The following is an 18,079-nucleotide window of genomic DNA, read 5'->3' on the forward strand; positions in this document are numbered from 1 at the left end:
ACTTATAGGTATACACTTGGGTTGGAAAAGGCCAGCCTCGGCGCGCGAGACTGCGTAACGGTTCTTCTAAAATTGCGCGAGCCTCTATGCGCGCAAGGAAAAGGGAGAGAGAGGAAACAAGCTCTCTCGTAAGGTTATAGAGAGACGAGCCGAGAGAGAGAGAGCAAAACGAGTGTATATATATATATATATATATATATATATATATATATATATATATATATATATATATATACACGAGCAAGTCGCCGCGGAGTATAATGCGTTAGTCGTTGCTTTAACCGAAGAGGAAGAGGACAAAGGGGGAAAATAAACGTGCGGGTGCACGTGCGCGAGAGGTTTTACTCGCGTTACGCGGAATCGATTTAGTTGTATTTTGTTTTTTGTAGTTTTGAGGAGGAGAGGTATGCGAAAGACGAGGTTAGGGTATTTATTTATAAGACTGAGTAAATAAATATATTGATCTGATATGATCTGATGTATAAATTCCCACCATTAGTCACACACAGAAGGCATTTAATACAGTTACTGACCTACGCCGGGCGATTAGCCTCGTCGAAAGAAAAAAAAGTGTGTCGGGCAGAAGCGATGGCAGTGTACGTCGTGTCGTGTCCTTGACACTTTCTCTCTCTCTCTCTCTCTCTCTCTCTCTCTCTCTCTCTCGAGTATTATAGCGCTTACATCACGTCGAATCGAAGTTATGTCATATACGTATACTCTCTCTCAGAGGCGTTGACCGATTTCGCTCTATACTAATATACGCGTTTCATTTTTTGCTTCGTTTAAATCGCGACTTTTTCGTCATTGCGGGGGATTTTTTTATCGGACTATCCTTGTCGAGTGAGCCAGAGCTTAGACGGGGATTATCAGGTGCTGGGATCGAATTGTGTTCATTCAATTAAAGACCGAGAGAGAGAGAGAGAGAGAGAGGTATTTCGCGGATGATAAAAACGTTGATTACCGTTCCGGAGTGTGTTGTAATTTGAATGTCGCTTTGCTCCTTTGTTGTTTACTATCGATTTACTGGCTTGATTGCTCTGTGCGGTGTAAATTGGATCTGGAGAGAAAAGTGTCCGAAGTAGTAATGAATTTCTGTTCTATGTCTGTAGAAACATTTTTTCAGTACTGATTAATATTTAACACACCGGACCTCCCACCAATTCAATAAACCCCAAGCCGCCAACAACCATCGCCTTATCTCAATAAAAATCAAGTCCCGTATCGTCGCGGCGTTTAAAAAGGAAGCAGCACCTTCCGCACAACCTGTACAAGCCTCGCACGCACACACGTGCTTATCGGATCCGCGCGTGGCACACGTCGCAAAAAAAAAGGAAAGGCTTCCGCGTAAAACGTCTTCATCGCGCGCCGGCGCGCCCTTTATCGTCGCCGGACATCGCTCAAGTGCATGCGACAGTCGTTGGCTTTTGAAGAGGTGAAAGGGGGACTGTGTGAGTGTGTGTAGGGTATATAATATAATACAGCCACGGCCGATGGGTTTTTAACGCTTGATCGGACTCTCGAGAGGATCAAAGGATCTAAGGGCTCGTTCGGTTTTATCTTTCGGGCGATATTGCTTGTGTAGCAAGTGGCTTGTAAAATTTTCGTTTGTTATGTCCGAAATTTGAATTCGAGAAGCTAATGGTGTTACATACATTTACTCTCTTCGAAGCCGTCCCAAGCGCGACCAGTATGCAAAAAGCAACACGTCCAGAAGAAGAAGATTCGCCCAAAAAAGCAACAAACACAAGGAGCGACGGAGTCGGGGGTATATAAGCTAAGAATAACCAAGCGCCGCGTTAGCTACTTTCCTTGTCGAAGCTGCCCTCGCGCATAATTAATTCTTTTTCGTTCACACATGCAGCGCGCGCGGAATGCCGCATCGGTGTTCTAATTTTGAATCCAGCTCCGCTGCGCTTCTCTCAACTCTTTTCGCTTTTTTCATCGTCGTGGCACAGGGAAATTTCGGGTGTTAAAAATACACTACGTATAAATATTCGGAGCGAGATGGTTACGTCGACTTTTAAGGTCTGACAGGGGTTCATCGAATTATTCCGATATTTTCGAGTTGGAAATGCAGGGCACGTCAGTCGTATATTCCCGAAAATCGTCGGGCGATTTTAGACCGCAGAAGTCTATGTACAGCTGGCGAAAAAAAGGGAGTATTGCTCTCGGTAAATAATAAAAAAGAAGCGGCGCAGCCGAGTCTGAGGATCGTGTGCGTGCTGCGCGTTTAAATGACCGAGCTCTGAAGGACCCTTCGCTTTGCGATGAAAAAAAACTCTCTCTCTCTTTCTGCCCCTCGTCCGAAGTTCGAGACGACGGTGGGATATGGGATTCGGTACAGTGGCTTTATTCGGCATTCCCTCTCCACACTGCTATAGGGTTGCGAGGCTTAACCCTTCTTCCGCGTGCTAGACCAGAGTTTTGTATCGAACCAGTTTGAGGAGATTTGATTTAACTTCCAATCCAAGCATATCAGATCCCACAAAGTCAGCGCGTCAAGCCTGCGCACCTGACCGATCATCTCCCGTTCCAGATACCGCATGCCGCTCCATTTTTCGCTTTCCCATACACGCCTATATATACTTTCAATTCTTCCTCACGCACTTTCCCAGTTTCTCTCAGCTCTCCGCGGTGTATTGAACTCGGAGCGCGGGTCGTTAAACTCCCGCGCGGAGCTTGCGCTCTCGCGCGCGTGACGTCAGGGCCGATCCTACGTGGATGCTGCCGTACCGAGCGAGAATTTCAGATGCAGATTCGGTGCGTCTCGGGGGCAGGCACTGACGTGGCGCCAGACGATTGGACGCTCGACAACCCGCCGCTATATGTGACGTCGTGTGTCCGAGTGAACGGATCTGGGCGTCGGGAGGATTAGACGCGCGTCGAGAGCTTTTTGCGAGGGACCCGTGATTTTCTTAGGAATCCGGAGGGCTGATTCGATTGTCGAGGGACGTGCGTAATCAGGGCTATTTTTTGAGTTATGTGAGTAGACGGGACAGCCTTAATCAGATGCGGTGGAGATTTTTTGTGAAGAAAAAAGAATGTGTCGATTAGTACTACTGTGTGTGCTGGTGGATTGTGTGTACATAAAGTTGGAGATATCAGCTCTGTCAATACTACGCATGCGGAAAAGTACGCCATCAATGAGATGATTCAGATCTCGAAGCATAGTTTCGTGAAACGTGTACTCGTGACGCGGTATGTTACTCGGGTACAATATGATCATCGGAATAATTAATGTTTCAGAGCGTAAGCCCAAGTCAAACTCGAATTTATCGATGCGCAGGAAATATATGATAAGATTGCTCGAGCCAATTAAAGATAAAAATCGTGATAAGCGCCGGGGCAAATCGCTTTGTACCAGCCTCGCGAACCGAACTAATTGATTTCGATTGGTATAAAATGATTTATTTTCGACGTGTACGCACAACCACACGCAAAATACTGTATGAACGAAAAAAAACCGCGAGTTTCACAGAGGATATCTGCATGTTTGCTCGATTTCTATTCAAAATTGAATCGTCACGAGAATATGACTTATGCAAATACTCTCGTAACCTCTTCTGCGTTTTCTACGCAGTTACACACAAAATAAACTCTGCGTCTATGAATAACAAGATGAGTATTCAAACTTTTAGTTAGCAGTCGTTTAGATGCACCATTACCAGCACCAAGTTTAAAGATGTTTCTTAACATTCCGACCCTTGTAGTTTTTTTAACTTTCTAGTACATACTTTTCCTTAATCGTCCGCACACAACTGCATTCAGCATTTCGAGTGAAACTTCAGTTGTCGCAATATTTCAAAAATACATGTTATCCAAATCCATTACACATCGCCGCAACAGAAGCCGACTTTCCATTTTCAAAAGCAGCGATTCATCAAGAGAGTCGGCGGCCCACGTGAAGCGTTTCACGCGGCCTCGACACATCGCGCGGAATCACTGAACTAGCGCTGCTGACCCAGCTTATGCAACACCGAAGCCGGAAGTCGACGATCGCTCATCGAAGCCTCCGCAGGTAAACTTGAGTGTGTCTGTGTGTATGTGTGTGTGTGTATGTGAGTATAAGTAACGGCTACGCGGCTATAAATAACACGAGCGGTAACTATTTTTGCCGAGAGAAACAAAGAGAGAAAGAGTGAGAGTCGACGGATTGCGTGGGCGCAATTGTCGCGTGCCCCTGAAGCAGGAAGACTGATGTTGTTTGGGTGAGGTCGTGTACTAGTGGGACATGGAGATTCGCCAGTTGGATTTATGCGTTTAGCACGACACTTTGTGGAAATTGTATTTCGTTTGTTGGTAAATGGCTTTTAAATTTCACGATCGGACGATGATGATGCCTGCGGGAGTTGTAAGAGATGCTAATCGAGGCAATAAAAACCACTGATGCCGATAGACACTGTGTTCCGCTAATTAACGATACGTGTACACAAATTTTCAAGGTTATCGGAGCAGTGATAAGATAACGCGACATTCTTCGATTATTTGAGCCGACACGAAATATTTTATCGCCGAAAGCTTTCAATGCCAGAGAATCAAATTGACCGCGAGCATATAGAGGCGCACATGAAAATTAACGGTCACGAATCGAGCGGTTGTCACCCGTTCAACGACCCCGCAGAGCACCGCGACTCACCGCGCGAGGCTTCGACAAAAAAGCCGAGGTCAGCGTCCCGACTCATTCGCTTCTTCACGACAATTCCTCGGGCAGTCCTCGCTCGCGCGCGTTAATACATAATACGGGCACATCAGCTCCGACGTCGTCCACGGAGTTTGTTGACTCTCGGTTTCAGCTTCAAGCCGCTGACCATGACCTCGCCTCGAACGATCTCTCTCGCTTCGTGTCCTCAACGTGTAGACCAGAAGAGGGAGCAGCGAACGATTCTATACTAGTTTCTGGCTGTGCCGGAGCTACCGGCGTATAATGAGGCAAAGACCTCTGACGAAGATAGCCTCGCGCGACGACCGGTAAGGTGTCGCGGAACAAGTGAGGGTTGAGGTTTTATTGGCTGCTGATAAGCGATTTTTGTGGAACGACGCGCGATTGTTCGGTAGGTTTGCTTTGGAAGGTCTCTTATCGGACATATGAGTTTTTGTTGGATTTGTGGTCATTGCCACGTCGATGACCCGCTCTCAGGATACTATAACTGGATGTTTGCTAGTCAAGCAGAAAAAGAATTCATTTCTCAGAATTTTTTGTGTGTATTTTCTTTTATTTTTGTATTTATTTTTTTTTTTACAAGGTGGAGTCTTGTTCTGTACAAGTGCTTAAATCATTAATTGTGCAATTTTCATAGATTGGGTTTTCAAAGCGCATAGTATGTTGTTAACTATTGAGTGACGTTATCGAGGCTTGAGATCTCTTCAAAAGTAAATTATTTGTATAATTAGAGTACAGTTTAAGCTTTACTGGGAGTTTGCAATAATTAGAAGATAATTGTAAAAAATATATACTGCTATTTTAGCAAGTAAATGTAAAGCAGGAGGAATTTTGATTCAATATTGTTTGAAAATAAAAAAAAATATATAAGTTTCAGTGTTTTTATTCATGCACCACAATTGCATTCAATTCAAGGTCAACATTAAAATAACTCGGTGATAAAAATACAAATTGACAAAATATATCCTAAAATCAAGGTACGTCGAAGTTGAATCAAAAGTTCAATATCGTTAGCTTCATATTCGTCCTTAATATATTTGTATTCGTGCACAGATTTCTGCTCTTCAAATTGATGATATAAATTGCCTTGAGATATAAGTAACAAAATATTATTCATAGGTTCAATATATGGAGATTTCAATTCAAACCCCATTGTCAACCCTCCAGACCAAAAGCACGGCTTTGCTACTTTGATCACAGGAATTTCGTTGCCAAAAAAACTATTGTTTTTTTTATTCATTGATTCCGCGTATGATCTCTGAGTTATGCAAATAACATTTAAATTGGTTCTTAGTTGATTAAAACAATCGTTATCATCCGCATTTGACACGCTCAGATTGACAAGGTGATTGAAAATAGCATCATCAGGATCGACTATTTTTGGAATGTATACATGATCAAACATGAGCAATAAATCTGACTGTGCAAAATCTTTAGGTGTGTTAAGGGGTATCTCTTCATCTGTGGATACTTTAAAATCAATCAATTGATGAAGAAATGAAGAAGAATAAATGGACGCCAAAAAAATAATGACTAGAAACAAGATTCTTTCGAAATTTCTATATGGCATTCGAAGACTTGCAGTATTAAAAAATGCCATCAAAATATAAAATACATCCCAGTATTCTTTTTGGAAATTGAGACAGTGTTTTACGACATAAATATAAAGACATAAACTGACTATCGCTAGTACTGCAACGACAACTTTATTCGGATTTATGCCAGAAGAGCGGTTGCGTAAAACTGGTACTATAGCACAAATCTCGTCAAACAAAATCATGGCACTTTCCCTTCCGTGGTAAGTATCAGTATTTCCAAAAGGAAAAAAATGATTCCCGAACATATTAATATTAGCAGCTTTCAAACTTGCATCGTTAACCATGCCAACATTAGGAATGAATGGTCCAGAAGCGTTAAAAAATGCTGGAATAACGTTGATTTGAAAATTCATGGTTTCCGACAATATTTTCATTATATCAAATTCGACTCCTTCGACTTCACACGTAACGTTTGGTTCAAAACTGCATTGTACATTTGTAATTGGCGGAGAATGCATCATCAATACGTTGATTGGATATTGATTCAGATTCTTAAGTTTTCTTGGAAAAATAATCGTACCAGGACTAAGACAATTCTCCTGATAACTACTGAAAAATGGGTTATAAGTGTAGAATACGGCCTTTGATGTACAAGAAGGATCTATCTCTCTGTCTTGAAGAACAGTTAAATCCAAAATTTTGTTTGTCCAAGCATAGTGCAGGGTTGCTTGAATATCTCTGATTATCTCCATTTCGTGAGTAACTATCAAAAAATTGGCGCAGTAAAGTTGAGGATATGCACGAAGATGAGAAAATAAAATGATTTTTAAAAAATTTAAAATCTTATCTTCCTTTGGTTGAATTGCCACATATAAAGTTTCCTTCGAGTAAAAAATAAACCTTGAAAATCTGTGCCAAAAACTTCTAGACGTCGTTTTTTGCGTATTAAATCCAATGAGAAGAACTGTAAGATTACCTGGAATACTTTGCGTGATAAAATTTATCTCAGTAATTTGATCCTTCATATCTTCGTTAACTAATATGACTATTTTGTCTAGGTATCGACGAGAAGTAACATATTCAAACAAGTGATCAGACCTATGATAAATCTTAGAAGGTTCGTGCAATTGAATTTTAAACATTGATTGTACTGTTTTAAGAAGAATAGCAGTAACAAATATTTTTAAATGCATTTTTCCTTTTAAGACGTGGTCTGCGCTGATACTTCATAGTTAGGAATCACGAAAGACAATAAAAGTTTTCAAGCGTTGTGAAGGATTTGAAGCCGTACTTATTATGCTTAATGTGAACGTTTACCGGGAACTCATAAAAAACAGTTCAAAACAATTGAACAATTATTTTAAAAATTACGCAATTCTATCTATACTTAGAAAAAATGTTGAGCATATGTTAATTATAAAACGCAATGCGAATACCCAGTAGTATAACTAATAATAGTCGGTAGAAATTGAAACGAATTTCAAAATTTTTATTTGTGCCACTGTAGATCCATATTGTACTATTACAATAGACTTAAGATCAATATTTAAATAACTCGGTGATAAAAATACAAATCGATACAATATATCCAAGCATTAAAATGCGTCTCAGTTGAATCAAAAGCTCTTGATCTTGCGCTTCGTATTCGCCTTTAATGTACTTGTACTCCTGAAATGATTTTAGCTCTTGAAATTGATGATACAAATTACCTTGAGCTATAAGCAATAAAATACTATTGATGCGTTCGATGTATGGAGATTTCATTTCTAACGCCATAACGAGCCCGCCAGACCAAAAGCACGGCTTTGCTATTTTAAATACAGGGGTTTTGTTACCACTAAAACGGATGTTTTTCTTATTTATGGATTCTGCTAACTTTCTGTGAGTAATGCAAACCGCATTGAATTTGGTTCCTAGCTTATTGATGCAATCTTTATCATCCGCATTTGAAACACTCTTATTTATAAGGTGATTAAAAAATGTATCATCAGGATCAACAATCTTTGGAATAAAAATATGATTAAACACTACCGATAAATCAGACTCCGCAAAGTCTTTAGGTGTATTTAGAGGTATTTCATTATCTATGGACACTTTAAAATCAATTAATTGGCGAACGAAGAACGAAGAAAAAAAGTGTGCCAATATGATGACTAGTAAAAACAAGATTCGTTCGAAGTTTCTTATTGGCATTCTGAGACTTGCAGCGTTCAAAAATGTTATCAATATATAAAACACATCCCAGTATTTTTTTTCGAAATTCAGACAGTGTTTTAGTACATAAATAAGAAGACATATACTCATTATTACAATAACTGCAAAAACAATTTTATCTGGATTTATGTTAAAATAGCGATTATGTAAAATTGGTACGATTGCACATATTTCATCAAACAAAATCATGGTACTTGCTCTTGCATGGAAAGTTTCGTCATTCTCAAAGGGAAAGAAATGATTTCCACGTAAATCAACATTCGCAGCCCTGAGAGCTGTGTCATTAGCGTAGCCAATATTATAAATGAACGGTCCAGTAGCGTTAGAGAATACAGGAACAACATTGATTTGAAAATTCATGGTTAGCGACAATATTTTCATGATATCAAATTCGATTCCTTCAACTTCACACGTAACGTTTGGTTCGTAATCGCATTTTAAATTTGTAATTGGTGGAAAATCCATTATTAATACATTGATAGGGTATCGATTTAAGTCTTGCAATTTTCTGGGAAAAACAATAGAACTAAGTCTAAAACAATGCTCGTGATAAATCCTGAAGAATGGATTATAAGTGTGGAATACGGCCTTTGATATACAAGAAGGGTCTATCTTTCTGTCCTGAAGAACAGTTAAATCCAAAATTTTGTTTTGCCAAGCATCGTGTAGGGTTGCTTGAATATCTCTGATGCTCTCCATTTCGTGAGTAACTATCAAAAATTTTGAGCAGCTAAGTTGTGGATATGCTTTAAGGTGAGAAAACAAACTCAGTTTTGTGAAGTTAAGAATTCTATCATTCCTTGGTTGCATTATCACATACAAAGTTTCCATCGAATAAAAAATAAATCTTGAAAATCTAGACCAAAAACTTCTAGACTTTGTTTTTTTTGTATCAGAACCAATAAGAAGAACTGATAAATTATATGGTATATTTTGCGTAATATAATTCATATCCATAATTTGATCCTTCATATCTTCATCAATCAAGAATACTATTTTATTTACGTATCGGCAAGAGATAATAGATTCGAACAAGTGATCATACTTGTTAGAAGGTTCACGTAGTTGAATTTTAAAAATTGTTTGTACAGTTTTTGAAAGAAGAGCAATAACGAATATTTTTAGATACATGCTGCCCTAAATTTGCGACGTATGTCTACACTGAGAAGTTTTTTAATCACCAGGGTGGATACAAACTACTAAACGTTAAAAAAGTTTCTAAACGTTACTTATTATAATTCGCCCTTAATAAGGGCGATTACAGAGAATTATTATGTAGCTGCAATATTCAAACAAATAATTCAATATTTATTGTACGTAATTATGACTTCACAGAATTTTCTAGAAAATAATTCACCAGTAAAAAAATAATAGAGATAATGTACCCAATTACCAACACAAATGTGAGTTGCATAAGCAATTCTTCGTCTTTCATTTCAAATTCATCTTTCACAAAACTGTGTCTGCTAATTATCTTTTGTTGTACAACTTAATACTGTAAATTACTTTGTACTATAATCAATAAAATTCTATTAATTTCTTCAATATACGGTGAACGATGTTGAAATGCTATATTCTTTCCTTCAGACCAAAAAATTACTTTTGTTTTTTTTTTTTATAATTGTTCTTTCATTTATATAGCTGGATTTCTCGTTGATTACTTCATTTGCGCATGATCCGACAGCTATGCAAATCACATCTCGATTTTTTCTTAATTTATCGATATAATCCGAATTTCTCGCATTTCTTATACCTTTTATATTAATAAGGCGATTAAAAACTTCATCATCAGGATCAACAATTTTAGATAAAAATGTAGGGTCAAACATGAGTGAAAAATTTGATTTTGCAAAATCTTCCGGCGTTTCTAGCGGGATTTCATCACCCATTAATACTCTTACACCAATTAGTCGATTTATAAATGTAGATGTACAGACAGAAGCTATGACAATAATTAACGTGAATACAATTCTTTCGTGAATTTTTTTCGGAATCCTACAAATACTGATATTTAAAAAAACCATAATGAGATGAAGTAAGTTCCAATATTGTTGATCAAATCATAAGCAATTTTTGAGAACGGGAAGACCAATATAAAAGAACGTGGTAACAATATTTATCAATTTTAGTCTTATAATTGGTTATTGTACAACTGGCACTAACGCGCGAAGTTCGTCAAATATAATCATAACACTAGTTGGCCAGTTAAATTGCTTAGGGTTGGCCAAAGGAAACAAATGAGTTCCTACCAGATCGATTTTGGCTTTATCGAGGTTTTTGCTATTAAAATAGCCAACATTGTATATGAATGGTCCAGAACTATTAAAAAATACTGGGACAATGTTTGTTCGAAAGTTCATAAATTGTCCGATTATATCAAGGATAAGAAATTGAAAACCTTCAACATTACACGTTACGTTACCACTGAAGTTGCACCTCACCTTTGTAATTGGCGGTATATGCATCATAGCCACATTCAATAAATAACCATTCATATTATTAAGTTTACTTGGAAACAAAACTGTGCTACGAGTAAAACAGTTTTCCGAAAATAGTCCAGGAATGGATTGATTAAATATACTTTAGCCATTGAATTAGTCATGATTTTTCATCAACTGAAGAATTGTAAAATCTAAAATTTTGTTTTTCCGTGCTTGGTGTAAAATTAACTTAATACTTGTTCTGTTATAATTTTCTCGAATAATAATTAAGTGTTTTGATTGACAAAGTTCGGGGTTCGTGTCTAAATGAGAAAAAGGGCCTTTTTCTAAAAAATGTAAAGGATGGTCCTGATCTTCGTATTGAATAAAAATTAACAATGTTTTCATTGAACGATAAATAAATTCAGAAAATAGTGACCAAATTTCCTTTGATTGTGCAAATAGTCTGGAATATTATGTATAATACTTATACGTTCGTTTGAACTGCTGTTGAACACTAAAACAACTCGGTTTATATCTATGTTCTGAAATATTTATTGTGAATAGTGATTAAACTGATCGTAGTTTATGTTTTGATACTTTATTTCAAATTTAGATACGACCATCAGAATACGTAAGATAAATATCACAACACTTAGAAGACTCATTTTTCTGTATTTTATACTTTTGATTGAATGATTAGAAAATTCTGCAATGCACTAGAGCCCTGATGGAACCAATTTATTGCTAGTACAAAATGCGATCACTGCTTATGCGTTGACTAAGTATACATGCATAAAAAAGATAATTATGAAGAAAACAGCTCTAACCAATTTGTTTGTATTGTACAATTGCAAAGCTAATATTGTAACCACTTCAGTAATGGCGATAGTAAAAAAAAACGTTGGCCAAGAAAACTGAAAATGACAAATCAAATTAGCTCCTACATTTTTTTGTAATATTAAAATAACGGGCAAGTTATATTGCTACATACATTAATTTTTTAAAAACGATTTCTATTAAAAATATAATGATAGAGATCATAAATACAATACGTGTAATAAAAAGAAACATCTCGATTTCGCTCGTAGCATCACCTCTACTTAAATTTACCGGTTTAACAATTATTCGAAAATTTAAAGCGTTCGACAGCCTTTCTATCAATACATATTCCAAACCTTTGACAATGAATGATGAATTGGATTTTGGATCAAGCTCAAGCGTTATCAACGGTGGTAAAAAAAAGAGAAGTTTGTTGTTCCACGCAAAACGCAAGGTCGTCTCAAGATAACCAATATTGTAGTCTTGTAAAAGTATAAATACAATGTAAGATCGTGCCAGCGAAGGAAAACTATTCAAAAGACGAGAAATCGTTTTTTGCATATAATTTTCTTTTGCGTCAGAATCAGTTAAAAAGTACAACATTTTTGTAGGACTTTTAGTGACATTCACAAAGCTCAACAAATAGTCCTTATCGTAAAAATGACGTTCGTTAAAGCTGATCAATAATACAGAAATGTTATTCATGACGTTTTTGACCACCTCCTGGATGTGAAAATCATCTCTTTTCACTTTATCATTGATGAAAAATATAATCCTGCATATTTCCGTTTTCGACGAAACGTATTCCAAAAAGTATTTCAACCAATCCAAACTCATGGGTGCACCAACTGGCTGTAATTCACTTTTTACAGTTGTTATCCCAAAAATGATGGGTATCACCAAAAATAGATTCATCTTATGCTGATTTCAACGACACTTTTACAATTTTCAACGTAAGACTCTACAATCTGCTGAATCTTGCAAACAAGAATGCAACCTATCGATTCAAACCTAAGTAAACCTGCGCAACTCGAACCGTCCACAATTATGCACTCAAAACCATTACATAAAAACACCTCAATCACGAACAATTTACTCTCTTTGCAAGTGGCAAAGTCAAACTCCCGCTCCATAACTCAATTCACACTGGTTTTTTAATGAAACTCGTTATGGGACCAGAAAAAAAGATCGATAAACCTGAATGAAAGGGGCGAGTAACCATCGCCGCGAAATGACATAAAACTTTATATATACGTGTAAAAAGAACGTGAAAAAAAGCACGAATAGCGCAGCGAATCCGAGGAAGCGCGCGAATATCTGGGCCAGGGAGTATCGATTGGTAGATCTGGGTCACAGAGCCCCGCCACACTCGCTGCATGCACACCTCGCGAGCGAGCACGTGTGCACGGCAACAACACACTTTTTCGCATTGACCCGCGCGCAACTTGCAGTTTTTCTTCCACGACCCAACGGATCGATGACTTTCCGTAATTTTTCCAACCGAAACGTACGCAACCACCGAACATAACCTCAAAATAGGTCTTATACGCTTCGTCGTTCAGTGCAGCCTGGCTGAAATAACAGAAATAGTCTCTCCTCATGTCGTTCGCGTTAGATAACTCGGAGTGTGTATAGCGCACACACAGAGCCGACATAGCTGCCAAGTTCCACATTTTTTTCCTTACGTACAACACACGACTCCGTCGGGCGAGATATCAGAGAGCAGCTGTATGTGTACTGCGATGTAAGAGACGAGTATCGAGCCACCTGCTCTAGTTTCCGCGGACGCGCGGCTCTCTCTCTCTCTCTCTCTCTCTCTCTCTCTCTCTCTCTCTCTCTCTCTCTCTCTCTCTCTGTTTGCTAACAGACTTTGCGACTGTTGCCAAAATAAACTCTCCGTTAGATAAAAGCGCGCCTGGAAAGAAAGAAAAATCCGGCCCGCATCGGTCGGTGCAGTCTACCGTGAAGAGAATTCATTTACGAAAGGTTCTGCCGACAACGTCAAGGAGATTCTCGTTAGGCGGTCGATGACGATCATTGAAAAATCGACGAGATCATTTTCAGTGGAAACGACCGAGAGACGATCAGACGAAGGGTTATCGCGAGGGGACAGACGGAGAGGAGATGAGAGAAACGAGAGGATAATTTTTGTAAGGGCTCTTCGGTTGCGGGTAAATGAGCGACTTCAAGGGGTTCACCCTAAACCGGCGTGAAACGAGATAAGATACTCACGGGGAAAGGTGAGCAGAGAGATCTTGGAGTTTTATTTGATTAAAAGGTATGCCGGGGGCTCGATATTACACACTCGACACTCCTTGAAAGCCTTCTTTTGTGTGTAAGGGAGTATCTCTTCGTTATCATCGAGGAAATCGAATTTTTAACCAATAACAATATAAATGGAAAAGAAAGAAAGAAGCTGCATTCGAATATTTTGAAAACTGCTTGCAGCAACAAAGCATCGTCGAAAGAAAGAACGATCGCGCGGAAGAGCCGTGAGAATAGCAGGTAGGAAGGTACTCTCAAAAGAGTCTCTCTCTCTCTCTCTCTCCCTCTCTCCTCATCTGGGTCAATGAGGGAGAGAAGACTGGCTGCTGTTGCTGTTCTGCAGCGGCGGAAATCGATATTTTTTCCCTTCTCTCTTTGCGCGGAGTTTGTGCTGGAGCGGAAAGTCGCGAGTGTGTATACTATAGAACGTCGCTTTTGGGTTTTCGTTTTCTTTTTGTTTTCGATCGCGACGGCTATTGTCCGCATCTCTCGGGGTGGAAGTCTTATTGTGCGGAAATGATATCGGTCTTTGATTGGGGCCTTGGAGTATCGGGTGTCGATCAGGAGATTAATTATCCGCAGCTTTATAAGAAGTGTATGAAAATAAAATCTCTCAACCTGCTCTATAAATAACGAATTCCCGCGACTCTCTCGGCTGCATATATAATCGAGGGACAAGGGGCACACCACATCGAGTCCTGGAAACGTCACTCGCGATTATATTTACGTTCGCGCGTTCCAGAAGCCGATGACCCGATTCGCGCGCGGGGATATTTTTGCAACCGAGAACTCTACTGCATAGTGTATCCGGCTGTTGCTCTGGTGGTGAAATAATGTGAGGTGTATAGATACCGCGAGGTGTCAATAGAGACAAGTCGAGTATGTGTGTGTGTGTGTGAGTTGCGCGACAAATTCGCGCCGCACGCAGATCCTTTTGCATTATTATTGCGAAAAATCGATCGCGCGCGAGCCAGATTCTGCTGCTATGGTTGTCGGGGCATTAACGATTAGAAAGTATTGCGGAGAGCCGGCGCACGTCGATTTCTGGGATATATAGGTGCTCGCGTGAAAATTTAATTTTTGGGAAGAAAATCGCTTCGTTGCTCAATTTTCAGCATCGTAAAGCTAATCAAATTTCACGGCCTAAGCAAAACCGGATAACGCGTGCCATTATCGCAAAATCCTCACTCAAACGCACATCTAATTCGTATACACAGGAAATCATTTTCCAAATCAACTCCCATCCCCAAACACATCCAGCTCGATGCGATTCCTTCCACCCCTATAAAACTCTCCAGCCAAAAAAAAAACGTCCCTCTTCAAAACCCTTGCCTATACACAACACCCCCACAGAGCCAATAATACCCCGACTATATAAGCAACGATCTCTCTCGTGTGGGTGTGTGTGTATGTGCCTCTGGTCTATGCGCCAGAACAATGCAGCCGCTACACACGAGCACATCAGGCGTCCCTCGAGCGGCGGCGGCGTGTTTTGCGCTGCGTCGGCTCTTTCGAAGCAGCAACGACGACAGCGGCGGCGGCGGCGGCGGCCTTTGGGGCGTGGGGGCGAGCCGCCATGCGCTCGCAGCAGCCAGGCACGTAGCTCGCTGCTCGAGCAGCCTTTGCTGCGCTGCTGCAACGGCTCGACGCGAGAGAGAGAGAGAGAGAGAGAGAGAGAGAGAGAGAGAGAGAGAGAGAGAGAGAGAGAGACTCTATGCGCTAGATGTGGCCCGGTTTGGGTGGACTGTATGGACGATTCTTTTTTTTTAAATCGAGGTTTGTTTTACAATCGGACTTTGTTGGAGTAGAGGTGAAATTCTAATTTACGTTGCTTTCGAAGCGTAGAATTTTCAAAAGCGATTACGCCACAGCCTAAGTTAACGTTCGAAACTCGTAACGGCGTAATGTAATGCTCCTTCGCTCCAAAAAAGGAGCCAGGAAGTATGCAGACACACACGAGCCTCGTAAGGTCAAATAGAAAGCCCATTCCGGCGTAGGCCGTAAATCGATCAGCTGATAGCCCGATATGCAATGGGATGCGTGTGTGTCTGTGTGCACGAACTTTAATTATGCGCGCGCTCGAGTCACGAATTTTTACTCTCTATATGCATCGGGTATAGCCACTCGACACGCGGAAATCTGACTCGGCGAATCTAACCCAATTTCTAAATGACTCTCTGTGCAGTGTACAACCGTGAGCTTGGAGAAAGCTGCATTAAATTCGCTGCACACAAAACCAGGTGCTTCGTTACGTAAGAGACACTCATTTTGCTAAACAAACGATTGTGTTTCGTTCTGAATGCGAAAGTCTTGCGAAATATTTGATTGATTTGGATAATTTTATTGGTGATTGCAGCAGAGAATTCAGGGCGAATAAATATTGAATTTCCGATAGCGGTATTATATTAAGACATTAGCCAGTGTATAAAATAGAATTTATGAAGAAAAGAATAATTTAATTCGCGCGATTCAATCAACCTATAGAATTTTCCAAAACCACCAAGACCAGACAGCAACCCCGACACTCTCAAATCCGCCAGGGCAATCAATAAACCCAAAACTGTAAATTACAGCGCCGAACGCATTTGTAACCCCCTCGCTCCCGCCATCTGTCTCACCCGCGGCGATCCACACCCCCGTTGGTAAGGTGAATCCCTGAACCCGACCGCGGTCTATCTTACCGACGGGTCACTTCCGCGCGAAATTAAAAAAGCGCAAAAAAAGGAGCACGACGAAGCCGCAGAGGAGAACGAACCCCCGCCTGGGGCCGACGCCCCCTTTTCAAGGTGAGCGACTCTCCGCCGTCGGAGATTACAACATTTTTCCGGCTCGGCTCGCTCTCCACCTCGTCTTCGTCTTTTTGCCTTCTTCTGCACCCTCCTCACGAGAGAAGCCGCGGCCGAAGCAGCCTGGGTTAGATAATTTCTCGGACGGACTTGCTAACATTCTCCGGGACTTGTTACTTTGTATAAATAAATGAGTCCGAAGCTTGTACATGTCGGGAAGATTTTTTTTTTCTCTTCTTCCAGTCGTGTAGGAGAAGTTAAAAACGCCTGGCTGGTATGCGCTAAATGGAATGTATGAAATTGTATTTAGCTAGAAGATTGCAGGTGCTTATAATAATGATAATGTTTATGATGCTGTATCCTAAACCTGTGGATTGCACCTGTGCATTTGTAAACTTGGAACGGTTTTATGGTGCCTATACATTACCACTTTGGTAAATTTACGATGCTGCGATATTTATTGCAGCTAGTAGTAGTAAAATCATTAAATTCTAATCAGGGTAAATGGCATTTCAAAGAAAGCCAATTATACAGAGTGTACTAAATACTATGAAAATTGTGATGAACATATTCTGATACTCACCATTGATACGCATTGAAATGAAAATAGACGAGTCCTTGTCCATAAAGAAAAGAAGCATCCTTCCAGTAATCTCCTTTCAACTCATAGAATTTTTGATAAGCTGACATAGCTGTAACAGGAATGGTTTCATTAATCATTGATAATTATACAGGGACAGCGACAAATTATAAGAATAATTTATCTTCCCACCTTTAGCATAATCTTCTAGCAACAAATGAAAATGTCCCAATTTACAATAAGTTTTTGGATCAATGCTGATCCCTTTATCCTCCTCATCATCCTCATCTTCGTCATCATCTTTAGAGCCTTCTAAATTTGTCTTTGTACTGTCGGCTTTTCTGCGCTGCTTTTCAGACTGAGCTTGGACGAGCATTCGCTCCAAGTATTTGATTGCACGAACCACTAAAGCTTTCTTTTTGGCTTGTTCGGGGGAATTGAGCTTCAGAAATCCAAACTGACGACTAAAAAATGACAACCACAATCACAGATTAGTACAGTTATTAACACAGAGTATTTACAAAGAGCCTGCTCATTGATCAAATCCACTGATAACACACTAGTTCCAAAACTAAATCCTAGCAAAGATGTCCCATAACTCCAAATTACTTTGACCTTCGCAAAACTCTGGTAACACTCAATATCCCTCCAAAACGAACGCCAGCCACGGAAAGCAAGCCTGACACACAAAATGTAGGCAAGGATGTCAGTAGGCTACCGAGATCAGAGAAGCAAAAAACGATAACAAACCTTGCCCACAATAGATCCTTCACTAAAACACACATCGCGAGCAA

General features: G+C 39.9%; 2 protein-coding genes across 2 annotated transcripts in view; both read right to left on the reverse strand.

Moving 5' to 3' along the window:
- The window catches only part of LOC100120693 (histone demethylase UTY), a 63,271-nt gene that overhangs the window by 44,844 nt on the left and 348 nt on the right, over window positions 1–18,079 (reverse strand). The window contains exons 2-3 of the mRNA XM_008216478.3: window positions 17,478–17,749; window positions 17,289–17,397 (exon numbers count right to left, since the gene is read on the reverse strand). Coding sequence (XP_008214700.1) covers window positions 17,289–17,397; window positions 17,478–17,749 — 381 coding nt within the window. The remainder of the gene's footprint in view (window positions 1–17,288; window positions 17,398–17,477; window positions 17,750–18,079) is intronic.
- Window positions 7,737–10,448, reverse strand: LOC116417408. The gene has a single exon (XM_031930300.2). It carries the CDS (start codon window positions 9,541–9,543, stop codon window positions 7,738–7,740), a length of 1,806 nt encoding a protein of 601 aa, XP_031786160.1. The 5' UTR covers window positions 9,544–10,448; the 3' UTR covers window position 7,737.

This window comes from Nasonia vitripennis, chromosome 4 (assembly GCF_009193385.2).
Source record: "Nasonia vitripennis strain AsymCx chromosome 4, Nvit_psr_1.1, whole genome shotgun sequence".
In the NCBI taxonomy this organism is placed as follows: Eukaryota; Metazoa; Arthropoda; class Insecta; order Hymenoptera; family Pteromalidae; genus Nasonia; species Nasonia vitripennis.